Source organism: Pithys albifrons, chromosome 6 (assembly GCF_047495875.1).
Source record: "Pithys albifrons albifrons isolate INPA30051 chromosome 6, PitAlb_v1, whole genome shotgun sequence".
In the NCBI taxonomy this organism is placed as follows: Eukaryota; Metazoa; Chordata; class Aves; order Passeriformes; family Thamnophilidae; genus Pithys; species Pithys albifrons.
In genome coordinates this window covers 27,768,361-27,786,985 of record NC_092463.1, presented here as the reverse complement: position 1 = coordinate 27,786,985, position 18,625 = coordinate 27,768,361, and the positions used below count along the sequence as shown (strand labels likewise).

The window sequence follows — 18,625 nt, the reverse complement described above, 5'->3', positions numbered from 1 at the left end:
AAGGAGAAACTAAAAGGTATTGTTATAGAATCCAGCTATAATAAGTTCAAGAAGTATGTAAGTGATTTTATGTTCCCATTCAGAATGTAGTAGTTAATTAGTACAAGTGTGAACATTACAGAAGTAGCAATCTCTGTTTTCTAAGCAATGAATCTCTCCATTGGGGAAGTCATAACTTCCTATTAATACATTTGTTCCAAGCATATGATCTACCAAGTCCTAAAATAAGTTCTAAGCTTCCTAATATTAACCAAATAGATATTTCCATTCTTTTCAAGGCCTAAAAACAAATATTGAAGTAAATTGGGAGTCAGATATTTACTTTTATGCTGTGAATTAGAGGGTCTTGTCTCCAAGATCAGCTTTAGAGGGTTACCAAGTGACTGATATGAAACTGGATTCCTTCCTGTCATAATGCCATAAACATTCTGCTGGAACTTAGGTCAGTGCTTAAAATAACCTCGCTAATTGCAAGTCCCCAAGTGTCGGCTGAAATTTCAGTGAGCTGCCACACAGCAGGTTGAATGTTGAGAAATCACTACTGTAGCTCGGAACGTGCAGGGGAAGAGCAGACAGGCCTAAACTTGAGCTGCACAATAACACAGGTAGAGGCAGCAGACCATTTGCTGTATTTCATGTAAAGCAAAAGCTGTTGACTCTGCACTGAAGATGGATTTGGTTACAGATCATCTATAGCTTGCTTGTCTGTCTTTTAAACAGACACATATTTTTTGAATTGCTGGTTGTGTGTAACTCCTTTAGCTGAGGAAAGGAAATGAGACAGCCTATTTTTTTGCCAAGCTGATACCTGAAAACTCTCCTTCTGGTATAAATGAGGTAAGATACCATTATGCTGAAATATTTTACAAAATGCTAAAAGAGTCTAAAGCAATAGATTACCTGTTTTAATTTTTTTTTTAATCAATGAAAGCGTTTTTTAATCATCTGCTTTTCAAATTCTTTTGAAAGTATTGCATGACCTACATGTGTTTGGTTTGAAATAATACATTGCATTTCCTGTGCACTGTAAATCTAATTGGCAAAACTGACAGATTTTTTCCCCCCCTGTGGATGTAGATTTCTGTATACTGAGAAAAGATTCTTCAGTCTCTTTCACTTGCTGTTCTCCATACTGTAAAGTTTCTGCAGTCACAGTCAGGCTTAAACAATTAAAAGCTTTCACTTCTGAAGGTAAAAAAGATGTTTGTCATGTGCAAAGCTCTTGGTCCCATATTTTGATGCAGAGATTATAGCTTTTTTTGTGTGTGTGTCGGCGTGAAACTTAATGCTCAGTTGTCTCTATTCTCTGAAACATTACTCAGCTAACTTTTTATAGGTCACAGTATAATTAGAAATAGACACTGTAAGTTTATAATTGCACTGCTTTGGCTACAACTTCGACCTAAATTGTGAAGAGATGCACTTAGTAAAGGCTTAGAAAACCAACAGACTGAAAATTATGTAAGTAATAGAAAACAGGGAACTTCATAAATATATGTTGCTTTTACTATTTTTATTAGAAACTTAATAAATTCTGTAGCTTTTCATAAGGAAACTGAATGTCATGAACAATCTGATGCTTACCACAGTTGCATGAATTTAGCAGATCATTTAAAAATATTCTGGTAGTTGTATGCTTTCCAAAGGCCCTTTGTGTCAATTTTCCTCTCAGCTCACAAAACTGTGCCGTATGCTAAGGAATATGCTCAGACTGCTCAAAAGCATTTGTTCCCTCTAAAATTATTCATTCTTTTGAAATTGTATCTATGGGAAAAGTTCAGGAATTTTTTGGTTAGCTAAGACTGTTTTCTTCAAAGATTTGCATTGGTTTAAGATGGTAAAACCTTTTGACTTCCCTGAAGCAAAAGCTGGCACTGGATAGAGAGTTGTTGACTAACGTATAGTCTCTACAAACTGCCAGAAGAAAGGGAAATGAGCTATAGATTATGACAGCAGTTACATCTGCTATTTGGATAGGAATTTTTTATTGACTCTTAAAAGGTTTTTCCTTTTGCTCTTCAGTTGCCCATGCATCAGTGGCCAATTGCTCTTGTTTAGAGTTTGCTGGCTAAACACGTTAGAACCTTCATCTCTATAATGGCAATTATTACTATATTCTATTCCAAAGTGCTATTCGTGGAAGTTTCACTTAAAGCTCAGAAACAAGGAGTGGAAAATTCTGCTGCAGCTGCATGGGCTTAGTACTTGACTCAGTGCAGTAGGTGCCTATTGTTGCTCCATTTCATATCTTTTTGGAAGTGCTGCTGCAGATACTGAAATGTATCAGTAAAGTAGGATTATGAACTAACTTTGTTCCATATAAGAACTAGAGAGATGTTTTTGCTTTTCTGTATGTATGTCTATATTACCATTTTAATTTGGTTTGGAATTCTGATTTTGAAGTGAATCTGCTGTTTAACCCCATTCAGCACCCTTGGGTTCATGCTGGAGGGCAGTCTCCTTGTGTGCAAACCCTTGCAATTTCTCACAATTTTTGCCATGTAGAGATTTCTTTTTAAAATTTGCTTTCTCAATCCCTTTATCTCTACTTATTTTTAATTTGTTGTCACATCTGTAGTGATATTTTCATTTGCCTTTCATCTGACTTGATAACTTCTTGTGCAAAGAGGTTTTGCATTTTATGTTTATATGATTGCCTTAAATGAGTTAAAGATACTTAGCTGATAAAGTATTGCCTTTACCATATCTATTACCTGTGCTGGTGAGTGAAGAAACTTTCTCAGGAATTAATATTTTTCCTGGTTTACTTTGGTTTTGCAGTATGCTTACCTCAGACACAAAGTCAGAAAGTGTAGAGTCAAATTCAATTCTGACTAATACCTGAATTTCATTTTGAGTCTGCAAAACAGAGTTTTCATAAGTTGGAAACATCTTCAGGAGAAATTTCTGAATTATTTTAGTGCTCCTGATCCCACTTGAAATTGAAAAAGACATAATGAAATATAAATACTAATGGTAAATTTTAGAAATCTTTCACACTGTGAGATTCAAAAGAAGGTATGGCTAATCTTTTGGGAAATGGTCATTACAACAAGTGATTCTGTCATCCTTGTGTTCATGCATCAATCTCAGAGTGTGATACTTCTCTATTTATTATGAACTATGGCCTCCTCCAGCCCCTTATTAAGAGAGCTAAACAGTTGGTATGGGGTGTAGTATGTCTTCTTGATGGAAGTCAATTTATAGTAATGGCTGAGAGGAGTCGCAATATTCTATATAATATATTTGTCCTTGATTAATGTATTTTTGGAGGGCAGGATATTGAGTTATAGGCAGTGGTAGAATTTTAGGAGAATGGATATAGAGAAGATAGATAAATATATAAATATATTAAGTCTGACAGACTTGCCATTATCAATACCACTTCAAAATTCCTTTTGGCTCAGTGTGACACAGTTTATTACAAAATTCTTGATGAAGTGCTGAAAAACTCTCTGTGAAAACGCCTTGATATTTAATAGTTGGAAGGGAAATAAAAAGATTATTTAAAAACACTTGTACTCCTTACATTTTACTCAAACTTGCCAAGATTGTCTGATGTCTGACTGTGGCTTGTCAAGAAGGGGAAAACAATATTTGTTTTTTCTACAGCTTAATTAATTTCTTGTTTTGGTAGAAGATGATCTGCATAGAAATATACTGCAGTTTTGAAATGTGTTGAAAATGCAAAAAGTACAGAAGCCTCTAAGAATGTAGGTTTTTGGGGTGTAGGCAGGGGGAGGGATGTTTCTTGTTCGCAGTCCCAGGCTAGACATCACATTTTTGTGGTCAGGGCTGTGGCAGGGGTTGTTCTTTTCAAGATCCTTGTACAGTAACACTGTTTCTAACCTACCAGAGTTAGTCCCTCATTTTTATATTACCTGTGCAATAGATGGAGACAGTCCATCTGCCTCAGCCAGACAGGGTGAGTCAGGCTTTGGCAGTGCTGTGAGCTCCAGTGTGGTACCATGAGAGTAGAGTTACTGTATTTCCAGGCTCACATCCAGTTCAGCAGCAGGACAGCCTCTTGATCACAGAGGAAAGCTTGTGACCAGGCTGGGTCTCTGCAGACCCAGCTCCAGCATTCCAGGAAGAATATGGAAGTATGAATACTTGCAATTTATGTGCTGCTTACTTTCCCTTCTTCCCCATCTATACTTCAGAATGCCACAATGCAAGGACACGATGCCATTTTTCATGAATCTTATTATTTGAGGAAAATCAAGATTTGACTTTGTGTAGTTTTAGGACTCAATTACAGGCAAAATTGATGATTTTTGCAGGAAATATAAGTATTTACTAGTGAATAAAAAAAATGCACAAATACGCATTTGAAGCCACTTAGTTTCATTAACTACTGTACAGACAAATTCAGCTATTGAATTTCAAAGTGTTGCTTTACAAGCCCAGGCATGCCAACAACCTTTCTCTTTCTCCTTGAGCCTGCACAGTGGTAAGAGTTACACTCATCACTCAAAGCTACAGTCTAGACAAAAGTAATTTATCTGTTTAGCTAGAAAATAAAATGACATCTAAAGAAATACCGTCCTGTTCAGAGATACAACTGTTCCCTGTCAGCATAAGAAACAATTTATCTCAAGATCATGCTGTCTTGCTTTCTTAAAGATATAAATGACACTGACTATGAAGTGCTTTATAAATCAAGAGTCTTATTCTGGTTAGAACGTGTAATAAATATATTTGCCTATATATACACATATGTGTCTGTAAGAATGAATAAATATTGATATAAACACTGCTCATTTTCTCCTTCTTTCAAGGCACTTCAGTTCTACTGTAGTACACAAGTACTTTCTCAAGCAGCATCAACATCTTAACAGCCATGAAATCTGTCAGTGCTTTCCCCTGGAAAGCTCTCTTGTAAAGCTAAAAATTGGCACCATTAAAATTATCCTAGTAGAGCACAAGCTGTCTTCTCAGAACTGCCACACTGGAATATGCCTTGTATGAATATGCTATTGGAATATGCTCTACAGTGTAGTAATATGTTTCTAAATTACAAATACAGTGTATTTGGGAAATTCTAACTACAATATTATGTATAATTTAAAAATTAAATATTTAGATCCACTTATAGTATGAAAATGCTAATGTCTGGCATGCTCAATCTTATAAGCAGCCAGAACAAGGATCTACTATTATTGACAGTGAATTTTATGTTCTTTAGAGACAAATGGATTATAAAGAAGTGCTTTATTGTGTCTACTAGGTATGGCAATTTTTGCTAGCTTATGTTAGAAGTATTTCTGATCAATATACTGCAAATATGGTGCAAAATATAAAATAATTTCTATTTATACAGCATCTTTAAATCTAAATTGAAAATTCAAGGATACTATGGACATGATTTTTGAAGATACCATACACAAACTTATAAATATACATCTGTATTAACATTATACAGCTGTGGAATGACAGTGAGATTTGGAAATAATCAGATAGTACAAACTACTGGTTACAATATATTAATTGCTTTTGTAGGTGAAATTCCAGGTAAATATGTGGTTTAAATGCTCCAGATGATTTTGAATACCATGCCAGTCCCATAATTCCAGGTTTCCAATTTAATGTCCATTATATTCCTTCTCAAAAAAGCCTGCAAAAAACCCTACCATATTCTTCCTTTTGTGAATGTAAATTAGGGGTTTTCTTTTTTAGTTTTGTCTTTATTGCATTTGAAGTCAAACCCCACAGGAACATTCTCTGGGACCTATGTTGTATATACCAGAAAGTAATGAGGAACAATTTTTAACATATTGCCTGATTAGGAATCATAATAATCATAATCATCAGGATGGATGATGATCATAATCATCAGTTACAGGACAAGGAAGAATGGCTTCAAACTGAAAGAGAGTAGGTTTAGAGTAGATATTAGGAAGAAATCTTGTACTGTCAGGGAGGTGAGGCCCTGGCACAGGCTGCCCAGAGAAGCTGTGGATGTCCCATCCCTGGAGGTGTTCAAGGCCAGGCTGGATGGGGCCAGAGTAATCTGGTCTAGTGGAAGGTGCCCCTGGCTGTGGGAGGGGATGTGGGTGGAACTAGGTGATCTATAAGGTGCCTTCCAACCCAAACCACTCTATGATTCTATAATAAGGGTTTTGATTTTCTGCTCGAAGAGCTCCTTCCATAAGTAAATAAAGATATTTCATGTGCACGTTCGGAAGTGAAATTAGTATAAAAGTCTTGTACATTTTAGATGTCTTTAAGATTCAATATTCAAAATTTTTATGTTCTTCCTAAAATTTGTTCCTTTATTTCATTGTTTAGTTAAGTCTCTAAGTATGTAAAATAGCTTTCTGCCATCTTTCAAGTTGTTATTCCTTGATGTAACAAACAAAGTTTTTTTAATTTTTCTTGTGGGTTTTGTTTTTATTTCTTTTTTATTTTAATTTTTTTTCCTATCACATTTTAATATAGTCTTACTCTGACTCTTACAACACAATAAGGAATATCCATGATGGAACAAGCCACCTGGTATGATGGGTAGGTGGCAGCTTTTTCAGACTACAGGAAATGTCTCCACATGCTCTAAGTGCTTTGTAACTGTTACTAACTCACTGCAGGATCTACAAGGGCTTTCCAGCTGGCTTGAACATTTGTCTTTTGTGAGAGAGTGCAGGAAGGTCACAAACAGCAAGCAGCATACAAGGTAGACTATAAGGTTTCTATTTCATGTTTCTAAATGAAGCAAAATATCCCAGTGAACCCCATAGGATTTCATTGATTAAATGTTAGCTTTCAGTGTCTCCCAACCTAAATGATTCTATGATTCCATGATTCATTGAACACGATAAAAGGGCAACAGTTCTAAACAGAAGAACTTGAACATTCTGACTGGAATATTTGTCTTCTGAGGAACTAAAATGCACTTGAAAGGAAAGACCAAATAAATAGATGTTTTCTTCAGTCATAGATTATGTTTGCATGTACAGTAGCCATAAGACTCAATGGCAATCAGTTTTTCCTGCAAGATCAAAGAATAGAAATCTCCAGTATAGATCCTCTGTCACTGATACCAACTCTAAAGTAGCACACTGCAATCTAGTATCAATTTCTTGAAGAACAGAGTGAGAATATTTTTAAAAGTCAACATCAACGCTGTTTTCATTGACTCTTGAGGGTTTATTTATCCACTTTTTCTTCATCTACTGCAGTGTTTGCAGGTCAGGGTATTTTAGTTGACGTGGAGGGCTATGAGCAGACTGATGGATTCAGCAGCTGCAAATTACAGGATCAGCTGTCTGGAAGACTGAGTGAAGTGGGCAGTTGGCAGCCAAATGGGTACAACCCCTGTAGCCCAAGAAATTCCACAGTCGGTGCTACAGGGAAACCCATGAGAGGATGGCAAAATCTTTACCATAACTCCGTTATGAAACTGTGTAAAATTAAAAATGCCTGGCAGATTGTGAGATTAATGACTATAAAAAGTTGTTCTGGAAATTGTGCTTTCTAAAATGCAAGTTATAATGTCTTCTATTATGAAACTATATAGTTTTAAATTAGGGAAGATTTTCCACACTTATATGTATAGGCTTTATACTATTGCCATTCACCTGGAACTATGCATACTTAGAAATAGATGTCAATAGATAAATACTGTTTTCTTATTACTTAAAAGCGCTCTGTTTATTTTCTCTACCTGCCACTTCTGGTAACAGCAACTGACACTCATGATGGCATTTAGGTACTATCTTGTGTTAACTGCTGTTCTTTATTTATAAATTCAAAGTGTAAAAAGGACACGTGACATTAATTATTACAGAAAATTATTAAATTCTCAGCCGTGCCAGATGTAATTACTTAATTTGCTTAATTATATGTCAATCTATATGTCAGGTACTCTAATAAGAAAAAGTTGTACCAGATAATGACAACTAGATTTGATATCATATTGCGTTCTCTCAATATGCTGTTTTGTGCCTGGCAAGTGTAGAGAAAAGATGCCAGTAAATAGGATGCAGCTTTATTAATGCCGTTCTGCTGATGACTAATCAGCAATAACTTATATGGCAAAAGTTATCATTTCTTCATAATTTTGTTCTCTTGCAGGCTAGTTTTAGACTTTGCACAGCTTTTTTTCTGTCCTTTGCACAGCTGTCCCCTTCACATAATTGTTTGACAGTTAAAAGAAGGAAGATATCAATAGGGGCCTAAATTGTTTTTTTACAAACTTTATGTAAGATAGACTTCCTGCAAACAAATCTAACTCATGTTATCCGGGAACCTGACCTGTGGTGAAATGAAATCCAATTCTTTTGACAATAGCTATAGGCTCAGGTGAAATAGAAGTCACCCACTAAAAGATTGCTATGTGATGCAGGAATGTTAACCTATGACTCCTCAGATTTTTTTTAAGAAATACCCAACGGACTGATATGACTGTGTGCCTTGCACATGGAGTCTGAGATGTTGGAAACTGCTGCTCAGGTACTGGCTGTCACATCAGCAGCCTGTTCAGTAAGAGAGTTCCACTGACACCACCATGCTCCACACACACAGTGATTCCAGCCTACTTTTGTCTGTCTGCAGACTTAAGAATGTGTGTGCAGGTGGACTGCATAGCATATATCAAATATTGAACTGGACATACTGAACTTGTGCATGCACTGGAGACAGTTGTTCAGGGCTTCTGGATGTTGAATAGCTGAAGATACTAATAGGGGAGTTAAATCACTTCAAATCTATGTCCGACCCTGTTGCAAATTAAATCAGATATCTGGAGTGGTTCAATCAGATTTTTGTCTCATAGGAAAAGAACTCAATTACTCCCAAACCAACAGCCCTAAAAATCATGTTCTGTCAACATGGTTATCAGAAGAGAGAAAAATCCTTTCCATTCTCTCATAAAAGTGAAGACTAGACTATAGTGACGGTCAAAGCTATGCTATTTCCAGGCCAGAAGGGAGAGAGAGCTGATGATAGTCAGAAAATGGAGCTCAGATTTTATATATGGAGAAAAGGTACGTAAGGACTTGAGTTCCTTTCCGGCTCATTGAACCACTCAGAAAATAGCTTCCTCTCTTTTGGCCACCCATTCTGTTTATAACTTAAATCTTTTAAGAGCTGGTACTTTGTCTTTTACTAAAATGGTCATCTTAATGTCTTTGTGTTTTCAACCACTCCGAGAATTCTAATGGCAGTTGAATTCAGCGTGTACCTGTGTGTGTGAAGCTGTAAAATGCTGAAAACTTGGTTTGCAGTTTGGCACATAAATAGTCTAATGAAGGTACATTAATTATTTTTCTATGGATTGTGTCTAATTTACAAATTACAGTTACTGGGCAACAATCTATTTTTTAATCCCTGGAATTAAAATTAAACTGCATTATGGCCAAGAGGAAAAAAGGCATGAACACTCTTGAAGAACTGAATGCAAATTTAGTCAAACTAATTAATTAGAAATATTCTTAAAAACATTTGAAACAACATAGAATTACCCCTGTTCTTTTCGGTTAATGAGTTTTAGTTGGATAAATGGATAATAATAACTCAATGGACAATGTTAACTTTTTCCAAAGCTTGTGGCAGCCCCAATGCTCTGCTCATTGAAACTCAAAACTTTTGTGCTCAATCTGGCATTTCTGAGAACTACTCCTGCAGGGGGCTTGATGTAACTGTCAGTGCTTTATTTTTAGTAATGGGTAACTACCAATTGCACTCAATGATAATAGCTGGTATTGTGCTATCTGTTGGACAAAAATATCTAATGGTTATTTAATAGCTATCTAATAGTTATTTAATATTAACTAGAGATTTGACTTTGGTTTAATTTGTTACATACTCAATGATTTGTCTTTACTTTCCAACTGAAGATGCCAATTCTGAACTGATAGAAATTACTGTATTATTCATGTATAAATAATCAGGTTTACTGATTTTCCTGTTATGCTACTGCTGTACAAAACCACAAGAGTATCATCAGAGGGTGTTCCATCATAATGAAATTTCATTATTCATTGTAATAAGGCTTCATTGAAACTGTCTGATAGAATTGCTTCAATAGCAAATTTGAAATGAATTAAAATTATTATTTTTCTCACTTTTATTAATGTATTGAAAAAGGACAATGGTGAAGGTTTGAGTTAGATTTGTGCATTTTTAAGAAATACATCTTGGATTTAAATAATGCTGTTAAGTCACCTTTAAATATATGTCACAGATGAACGGAAAAAACTTTACTGGTTTAGTGCTAATTTTTCTCAATGTTCACGTTTCCTTACATGTTTAGATCAGGCTTTTTACACATAGTTTTCAAATTGAATTTTTACAAAGGACTGGTTTACCTCATAGCATATGCTTAAATATTCTTTAGTATTGTGACTTGTCCTTTCACAAAGAAAATTAAGAGTAGGTTGAAATTATTTTACTTTGTATGCAGTACAGTTTAGTAATCTGTAACATTAACTGTTAAATTTGGAGGATACCATCCCATCAAAAACTTAGTTTTATATTCCAGTAACTTTTCTCTTTTCTCCTTTCTTAACACAACTGTTCACACTTTCCCTTTTTCCCCTCTTTCTCCTTTTCCACCCATCTTCTTCTGTTCAGTGTTGAGCCCACAACAAGACTATGCAAAAATTATTGCCCTCTCACCACTGCAGTCAGCAATGGGTTGCAGAAATAATTTATTCACACTAAATTAATCCCAGACTTTTATGCTACTTGGTTATAGAGGGAAGATTAAAAGTTAAATTCTGTTCAAATGAATTTTATTGGGACTGACACAGACCAGATTCTTCGCATTTTAGCTGGTCTATGTGTGTGTGGAGCAGAGAGGCAGACAGTCCATGACAATCTTACCACTTTCATTCCTGTTGCTGTCTTCTAGAATGTCACCTCATGGTGTTAGTTTTCTGCTTCTGATTCGTGTGATCTTGTTGTGCCATCCTCCTTTATTGTATGCTATCTCTGCACTTACTGAGCAGTATTGAGAACAGGACAGCTGCTGGTTCAGTTGCTGTACCATTGCCATGAATTAAAAAAAAAAAAAAAGAACCCTGGATGTATTAATTACAGTATCTTTCCTCTATGAAATAATCTAGCCAGCATTTAATTAAAAGTACATGAAAATTAGAGCTCATCCATGAAAGGACCATGCCTGTAGCTAAGTATCTACTTTATTTTCCATTACAGGATATATGTGAAGATATATCTGATCACGTTGAACAAATTCATGCTCTGCTAGAGACTGAGTTTTCCCTGAAGCTTCTGTCTTATTCTGTCAATGTGATAGTCGATATCCACACAGTACAGCTGCTCTGGCACCAGCTACGTGTCTCTGTTCTGGTTCTGAGGGAGCGTATTCTCCAGGGACTACAAGATGCCAATGGAAACTACACCAGGCAGACTGATATTCTGCAAGCATTTTCTGAAGAGACTAAGGAGGTATAGTAACTAAAACAACTTTTGAGAATTTCATCTGTATTTTAAGCAGCTCATCCCTGTTGCACATTGGAAATTGCTAGGATGACAATTTTAAGGGTGACTTACTTGTCTTCTAGGAATTTTGCTATTTTTTTTAAATGTCTTTGACTGGTACTGTTCTTGTGGAACCAAATTAGTGCAAATTAAGGTCAGCTTTCAGAAGTGTCATGCTAGAGGCTAGCAATGTTTTCTCCTGATTGAATTATTTTTCAGTAAGGATTTGAAACACAGTGTTACATCTGCTCCAAAGTTGTTGGTCTGGTCACTTGTGTATTTAAGGTTTATAGCCTATTCAAAAGTCAGTTTGTATGTGCAATGATTTCTTCAGTGTAAAGTTTAGACTTTTCCCTTCTTGCATACACAAAACTGAACCTTACATAATCTTTCCCAAAACTTTTCAGACTTGATCAGCATTGCTTTATAAGCAAGAGGATGGGCTTTAATTTGAGTGGTAATTCTGCAGTCTGCCTTTAAACAGTCGGACTGAGAAAGTCTGAGAAATAATGATGCACGAATCATACATTCTTTAACAATATCTTAAATTCACACACATGTAAATGGTTGGTAAATCTGGGTTAATTTAACTGAGATGCCTTTTCCTTTGAATTTGTCATTACTAAATTAACTTAGAGGGAGACTACTGGCCTAATTTTTTAAACTTTAAGAAGATGCACATTTTTAATAGGGTAATTAATGGTTGATAGCATGTAGAAGATTTTTCATTCAATGAAAGTCCTAAGATTAAGATGAAATGCTTTTGTCAGGATTAGATACATTTGCAGAAAGAGACCTCTAGATCAATGCTGTCAATTCTGCAACCTGTGTTTCAGAGGAAGTCAGAAGTCCCCTAAATGTGTTCTGAATTTCCTTATCACTCAAGTTTAAAGGGAATATTTCTCTGCTCCCTGTTGGGTTATATATTTGTCTCTGGCATAGAGTGGGTTGTCCAGAAAGCAATGCTCAGAGATGCCCAGGCCCACCTTCCACACCCCCTCTTCCTAATGTATACATATCTCGTGTTTCAGATTCAGTTTGAGCTTTGCTGTTGCTGGTTAACCTCTGGCAGGTCTGAAGGAAATCTTCATTTGTCTTAATATCCAGACTGGTGAATTAGTGAAGTCATTATTTTATGACATGAGCTTGGTAATTTCAAGGCATAAAGAAGGCGCAGATTCTGATACTAAGAAACAGGAAATGTTCCATCTGGATCTGATTACAACTGCTATAAAAAACATTCCTCCAATGGAGGGGAAGACTAACTGGGGAAGGAAAGATTATTTTTCAATGTGGAAAATACATTTGGCCAGATAGGCTTACATGGTAATATAAAAGACAAAATATCCTGGCATCATTCTTTTTATCCACCCCAATTAAAACATAAATAATATTTGATAAAATTAATGGCTATCAATAGCAGGGAAACAAAGTTGATATCAAGTTTCTGCCCTGTTGCTTAAATAAATTCACAGAAATTGCTCTGCTGTTTCTAACCCTCAGGTGTTCAAGTTTTTTTCAGGTATAATGATAGTAGCTAGTTGATGAATACAAATAAATAAATAAATGAACTGTAGAAACAATTGTATCTACTCATTCACCTTTTTTTGGGGGGTGGGGGGGGAGGTGGGGTGGGGGTGTTTCCCTCCCCCCCTCCCCAATTCCTTTCCCAGATGGGGCTACACTGTGGGACTAGTAAGTGCCTCACGATACAAATATTTTATCTTAGGGATTTTCATGCATAGGTGAATTGTGAGTCTGTTTGAGCAAACCTAAAAGCCTTTGCCCATACAGGTTCCTTGGAGAATAATTCAACTAATTTTCAATACCCTTTTGTGATTATGAACTGAAAATAACAGTTTATTTTCACTCCTAAAATTGAGACATCATCTGATTTGAAATTAATAGAAGGAAACTTTCACACACAACAAAGACTTCTAATTTGGAATTCACTAGTGTAACACACCGAGAAGTGCAGAGAAGATAAAAAAATAAATGTGAAAACTAAGGAAAGATGAGTGATAGCCTCCAGTTGAGGAAGTCCCTATGCTTCTCCTTGATAGAAGCTGGGAGTGCAGTTAGAAATATGTGTAGGAGGGCCATGTATGTATGCCCATGTCTTATAGCTCTGCTGGCAGAAAACATTTCCAACTGATGCAGAGACAGGATACTGGGCCAGATGAAAATTTGATCTGAACAAATTTCTAATGCTCTGCTTTTCTGTAGTTTATGAACCTATAATTTCACAAAATTCTTGGCTCCCTCTTTAAGTCTATTGACTCCTGTGTGACTCTGAAGAGCAGCTCTGGCTGCTGCCAATGCTAACTGAGGAGTTACCTGGAAGAAGTGAACTGCCAAGGTTTCTTTTGTGTCCAGTGACGCAGTCTCATCATGCTAAATTCAGTTTCAGTTCACAGACTGCACAGTAGTCACAGTGCAGCCGTCCCACCTGGGCTGTATTTGCACTGTGGGTGTAACACTCATAAGTCTGCACGAGCTGTCCTTGACACAATGAGCAGGGATAACACTGGTACAGTAGCTCCCAAAACACAGAAGTGTACAGCACAGGCTGTACTGGCTTGGTTAGGTACCCAACTCATGAACTGGGCACGCAGGAAGTGCACTTTAGGCTATCCCAGCAGTGCCACACTGAATAGGGTGCCAGCAGGAAAGGGCGCACCAAGTTCTTTGTCTTGGAGGAAATAGAGGAAACAGTAAGGCAACCTGTCTGCCATGATGGAGATGCAAAATTAAGAAAATAGAGGTTTTAATAAAAAGCTTGGGAGACTTAAGATTTTGAATGACCACTTCTCCTTCAGGAATTACCCAGAGATATTAAAAAAGAAAGCAAAGTGAGTTCTGTGCAGCCTGGGGTCTGTCCAGCTAAACCGAACCTGTGAGTTTTATTTCAGCGTTGATAAAACCAGGAAATAAGGAAAAGATCAGTATAAGGCAATGTTAAAATAGAGTAAATTATGATGTTCTCCAGCAGCTGGTAAAATCACAAAAGAAATGTCTTGCACCTTAAATACATCCCCTTGAAAGAGTAAAAACAGCGCATAATTTTATTACTTTAAATATACATAAAAGAAGGTATTAGAAAGAGCCTATAGACCTTTACAGGAAGCATTACTGTGTGAAAAGGGAAAAAGTTTTGGAACTAAGGCCTATTGGCAGCCATACAAATAATCAAATTTAATATTTTTCTGAGATAAAACAATACAAAATTGGCAATACTGGCATTAAATAATGCTCCTCTGAAGCACACATTTCAGAGTCTGCTTGGAAAATGACCAATGAAGATATAATTGCAAATTTTATTAATGTTAATAAAGACATTTTTTAGAGACAAAGGAATGGATCTCATTATTCAAGAGGAATGAAGGCCTTTAGGGCCTTGAAAGGGTTTTGATTTATATATGATTTTACAGTTCCTAATCTTTTCCTGAGATTATAAGAAAAATGCAGTTGTAATACTGATCATTCTTTGGTCATTATTTTCCTTAATGAATGCAGCTTCATAATGTAAATTTGACAGATTTCTAGAAAATTCCCATTTTAATTCTGAACTATTGGCTATGTCCAATTTGTGGCATAGGTTCTACATCTGGACAGAATGTGCTAAATAAAAGATATTTTCAGTGTCCAAGATTATGGTTGATAGATAACTTTCTAATCAATCTTTTCTATAAATAATATTTTTAGCTGGAGGATTTTTTCTATTTTTATTTTGAGTAATGCAAGGAGGGTGGATAGAGAACAGGACTCAAATTTTAGATCTTTATAGAATTTGGCAAACAATAGCCCTTTTTATTGAGACGATTCCTGTTCAGACCAAATCCAAGCAGTTTATGGTGAGATGAAGAGATTATGTGGTTACTGCACCTTCTCCAGGCATGATGCTTAAGGTTCTTAAACTATGGATTTAGGCAGAATAGTGAGACAAGTGTATAGTGTTACAGTGAATAATCTGGACATGAATGAATTGTGGATACTCAAGAGTTTGCTTAAAAAAACTGTTATGAAAATCAAACCTGGAAAGAAAGACCAGTATACTGATGTAGGCATGTAAAGTTAGAAAAGGAGAACATTGTTTTCTCCCCTTTATGATGTGGGGGTTTTTTTAAGTAGTCTCTGTAAGCAAAAGGCCTGTCTAGGTGTTGCAACATCTCCCCAAAATTATGCTTACAAACTATAGACTAAACACAATTTTGCAGTGATTTTTATGTATCATGCAGTTTTAGGATCTTAATCTCATTAGAACATTTTGTGTTCTTCAGATAAGACCATAAGTATTAATTTGGCTTTGATCTTAAACTCTCATTTGCCACCTGGGATGGTGTCCTCTGACTATGTTTCTGAGATTGAAGGACTTCCATGGAGAAGATATTGACAAGGGGACATGGGAGGCTGGAGGTTTAGCATGCCTGGATATAGTTTCCTTTCCTTGAGTTGTTCATTTGTGCTCAAAATATCTGGTAAATAAATTTTCAGGTGATAATACTACAGAAAAGTGAAATATAGTGAGCAACCTCTGTATCATAAATATAAGAAGAAATGTTTGTCTGCCACATGATGCTTGGGAAAAACATTTTGGCAATCAACTGAAAGACTGTAGAGCAGCATGGATTTTTGAGAACACAAGATTAACAAGGAGACTGGTATACTCAGAAGTCCCCAAAACCCCCTCCCTCCTGCTTGAGGTAGTTAACACAAGAAATATTATAAGTCTGCTGTATAGAATTTCTGAGTGTGTCCTACACAGGAAGTAGAACTGAATGCAGAATTTAATGAGGAAAACACCAATACAAAAGTGAGTTACTGTTTTTTAAGTAACTTGCTGCACCAGACTGAAATGAAGCACTTTTCAGTTTGCTGCCATTTTTCATTCCCAGATACTTCAGAATGGCTGGCTCATCTACAGGGTACTACAAACCCGAGCTTTTCTAAATGTTAGGCAGTGAAATACAGAAGCTGATAGTTTGTTACCTGTGTGTGCTGTGTATGAAAATTAATTTACTAAAAAAATATAATTTCTTTGTGTATTTCAGGATCGTCTTGATTCTTTAACTGAAGTTGATGATTCTGGACAGTTAACCATCAAATGTTCTCAAAATTACTTGTCCCTGGATTGTGGTATTACTGCATTTGAACTCTCTGATTACAGTCCTAGTGAGGATTTGCTTGGTGCTCTGGATGATATGACCTCCAGCCAAGGGAAAGCAAAATCATTTGAATCCTGGAACTATAGTGAGATGGATAAGGAATTTCCAGGACTTATCAGAAGTGTGGGTTTACTTGCAGTAGCAACTGATTCCATTGTTTCCCAGTGTAATGAAGCATTAAGGGAGAAAGAAACTCACATACCTCTTTCAGCAGAAGACGGAGAAGAAAGCAACAACAAGAAAGCACCACATGATCTCTCAGTAGCATCTCCTTCTGCGAATTCCTCTCTTTCCAAAGGACCTTGCTCTGAAAATGTTGTTTTACCTACTGACAGCAAACCAGATTCCACATCAAAGAATCCAGAATGCAATCTTCCACAGCACACTGCTGAAAAAATCAAACACGCTCACTGTGAAAACTCAACTCCTAAGAGGTCCATAAGAGACTGCTTTAACTATAATGAAGACTCTCCTACACAGCCTACGTTGCCCAAAAGAGGTCTATTTCTGAAAGATGATGTGTTTAAAGATTATATGGAAGCCAATGATTTGAAAAGGCAAATCTCTCAAATAGTCAAAAATGAAATGAGTAGAAGTACACCCTCATTGTTAGATCCACCAGACAGGTCCAAGCTTTGCTTAGCTTTACAGTCACCCTATACTAACAGTCCATCTGCAGTAAGTCAGTCATATGATTGCTTAAATACAATAAGTGATAGAAATCTTGATTACACAGTAAATAATCACTTTAAAGAGAGTCACATAATTCTAGGAAAACCTACTTTCTACACCTGTAAAGACAAATCAAAGCACAAGAAGTGTCATGATGCTCCAGAGAAAGTGAAAGCTGGTAGAACACCTGGTAGTATGAGTAAAACAGCTACATCAATACAAGATAAAAAAGGAGGATGTTCTTCTCTAGAGAATGGAACTACTTCTCATGACTCTCAGACCCTGGAGGAGACAGAAACAGATTCTTCTGCATTATCAGATTCTTGTAACCAGAGAGATCTAAATGGGCAATCACAAGGTAAACCTGAGCCCTTTAGTTCACTAACACATAGCGAAAAGGGTGGTTCTTCAACTGGTTCTGAGCTTTCCAAGTCACCCCCTCTTCTACTGACAAGAAAGAAAAACAAAAGCTTATCGTCAACACCACACTACACTCAAAAAACCAGTAAAGAGAGTGAGGTGTGGTATGGATCTGATGAATATTTAGCACTTCCTTCACATCTCAAACAGACCGAAGTATTAGCTTTAAAACTGGAAAATTTGACCAAGTTGCTGCCTCAAAAGCCCAGAAGAGAAACCATTCAAAACATTGATGACTGGGAGCTGTCAGAAATGAACTCAGATTCAGAAATGTATCCAACATACCAGACAAAAAAGCACAAAAAAAGGGGTAGAATTTCACCAAGCTCTTCAAGTGATATAGTATCATCCTTAGGTGACAGTATTGAATCTGGACCTCTCAGTGATATTCTCTCTGATGAAGATCTTTGTATGCCTGCATCTTGCATTAAAAAATACACTGAAGAAAAGTCAGAAAGGACTGCTGTCACTCAGCTGACTGGGAGTGAGACTTCTGCTTCACATAAATCAGCTTTAATTCATCAACTGATGCAAGATATACAACATCAAGACAATTATGAAACCATATGGGAAAAAATTGAGGTAAGGCAATAATCCTTTTAATAATTCTTTTGCTATGTTCCTGATAAGCCTGCATATGGAGATGGAGCTGTGGGCAGGGATGGGGTTGCTTTCCTGTTTTCTTTCAATGATAGAAATAGTCTCACCTAGAAGTGACTTCTAGAAGTAGAGAAGAGCAGTGATTACAATAGAGTGCAGTTACTTTAACTAACTATATAGAATTTGCCTACATTATTTTACTTATACCAATGCCTTTAAACTTGATAAAACTATTTTATCAACAGAGCTTCACTTTGCCAAGATCAAGTACGTAAGTTATTTTTTGTACGAAAGGTAAAATAAACATTAGAAAATTAGGGGTCTTT

The 18,625-nt window shown here is 36.3% G+C and overlaps 1 protein-coding gene across 3 annotated transcripts in view; it reads left to right on the top strand.

Annotated features, from left to right (window-relative positions):
- Positions 1-18,625, top strand: part of AKAP6 (A-kinase anchoring protein 6) — a 301,632-nt gene that overhangs the window by 105,831 nt on the left and 177,176 nt on the right. For all 3 annotated transcript variants that reach the window (XM_071557960.1, XM_071557958.1, XM_071557959.1), the window contains exons 4-5: positions 11,158-11,409; positions 16,494-18,281. In XM_071557960.1, the coding sequence (XP_071414061.1) occupies positions 11,158-11,409; positions 16,494-18,281 (2,040 nt within the window). The remainder of the gene's footprint in view (positions 1-11,157; positions 11,410-16,493; positions 18,282-18,625) is intronic.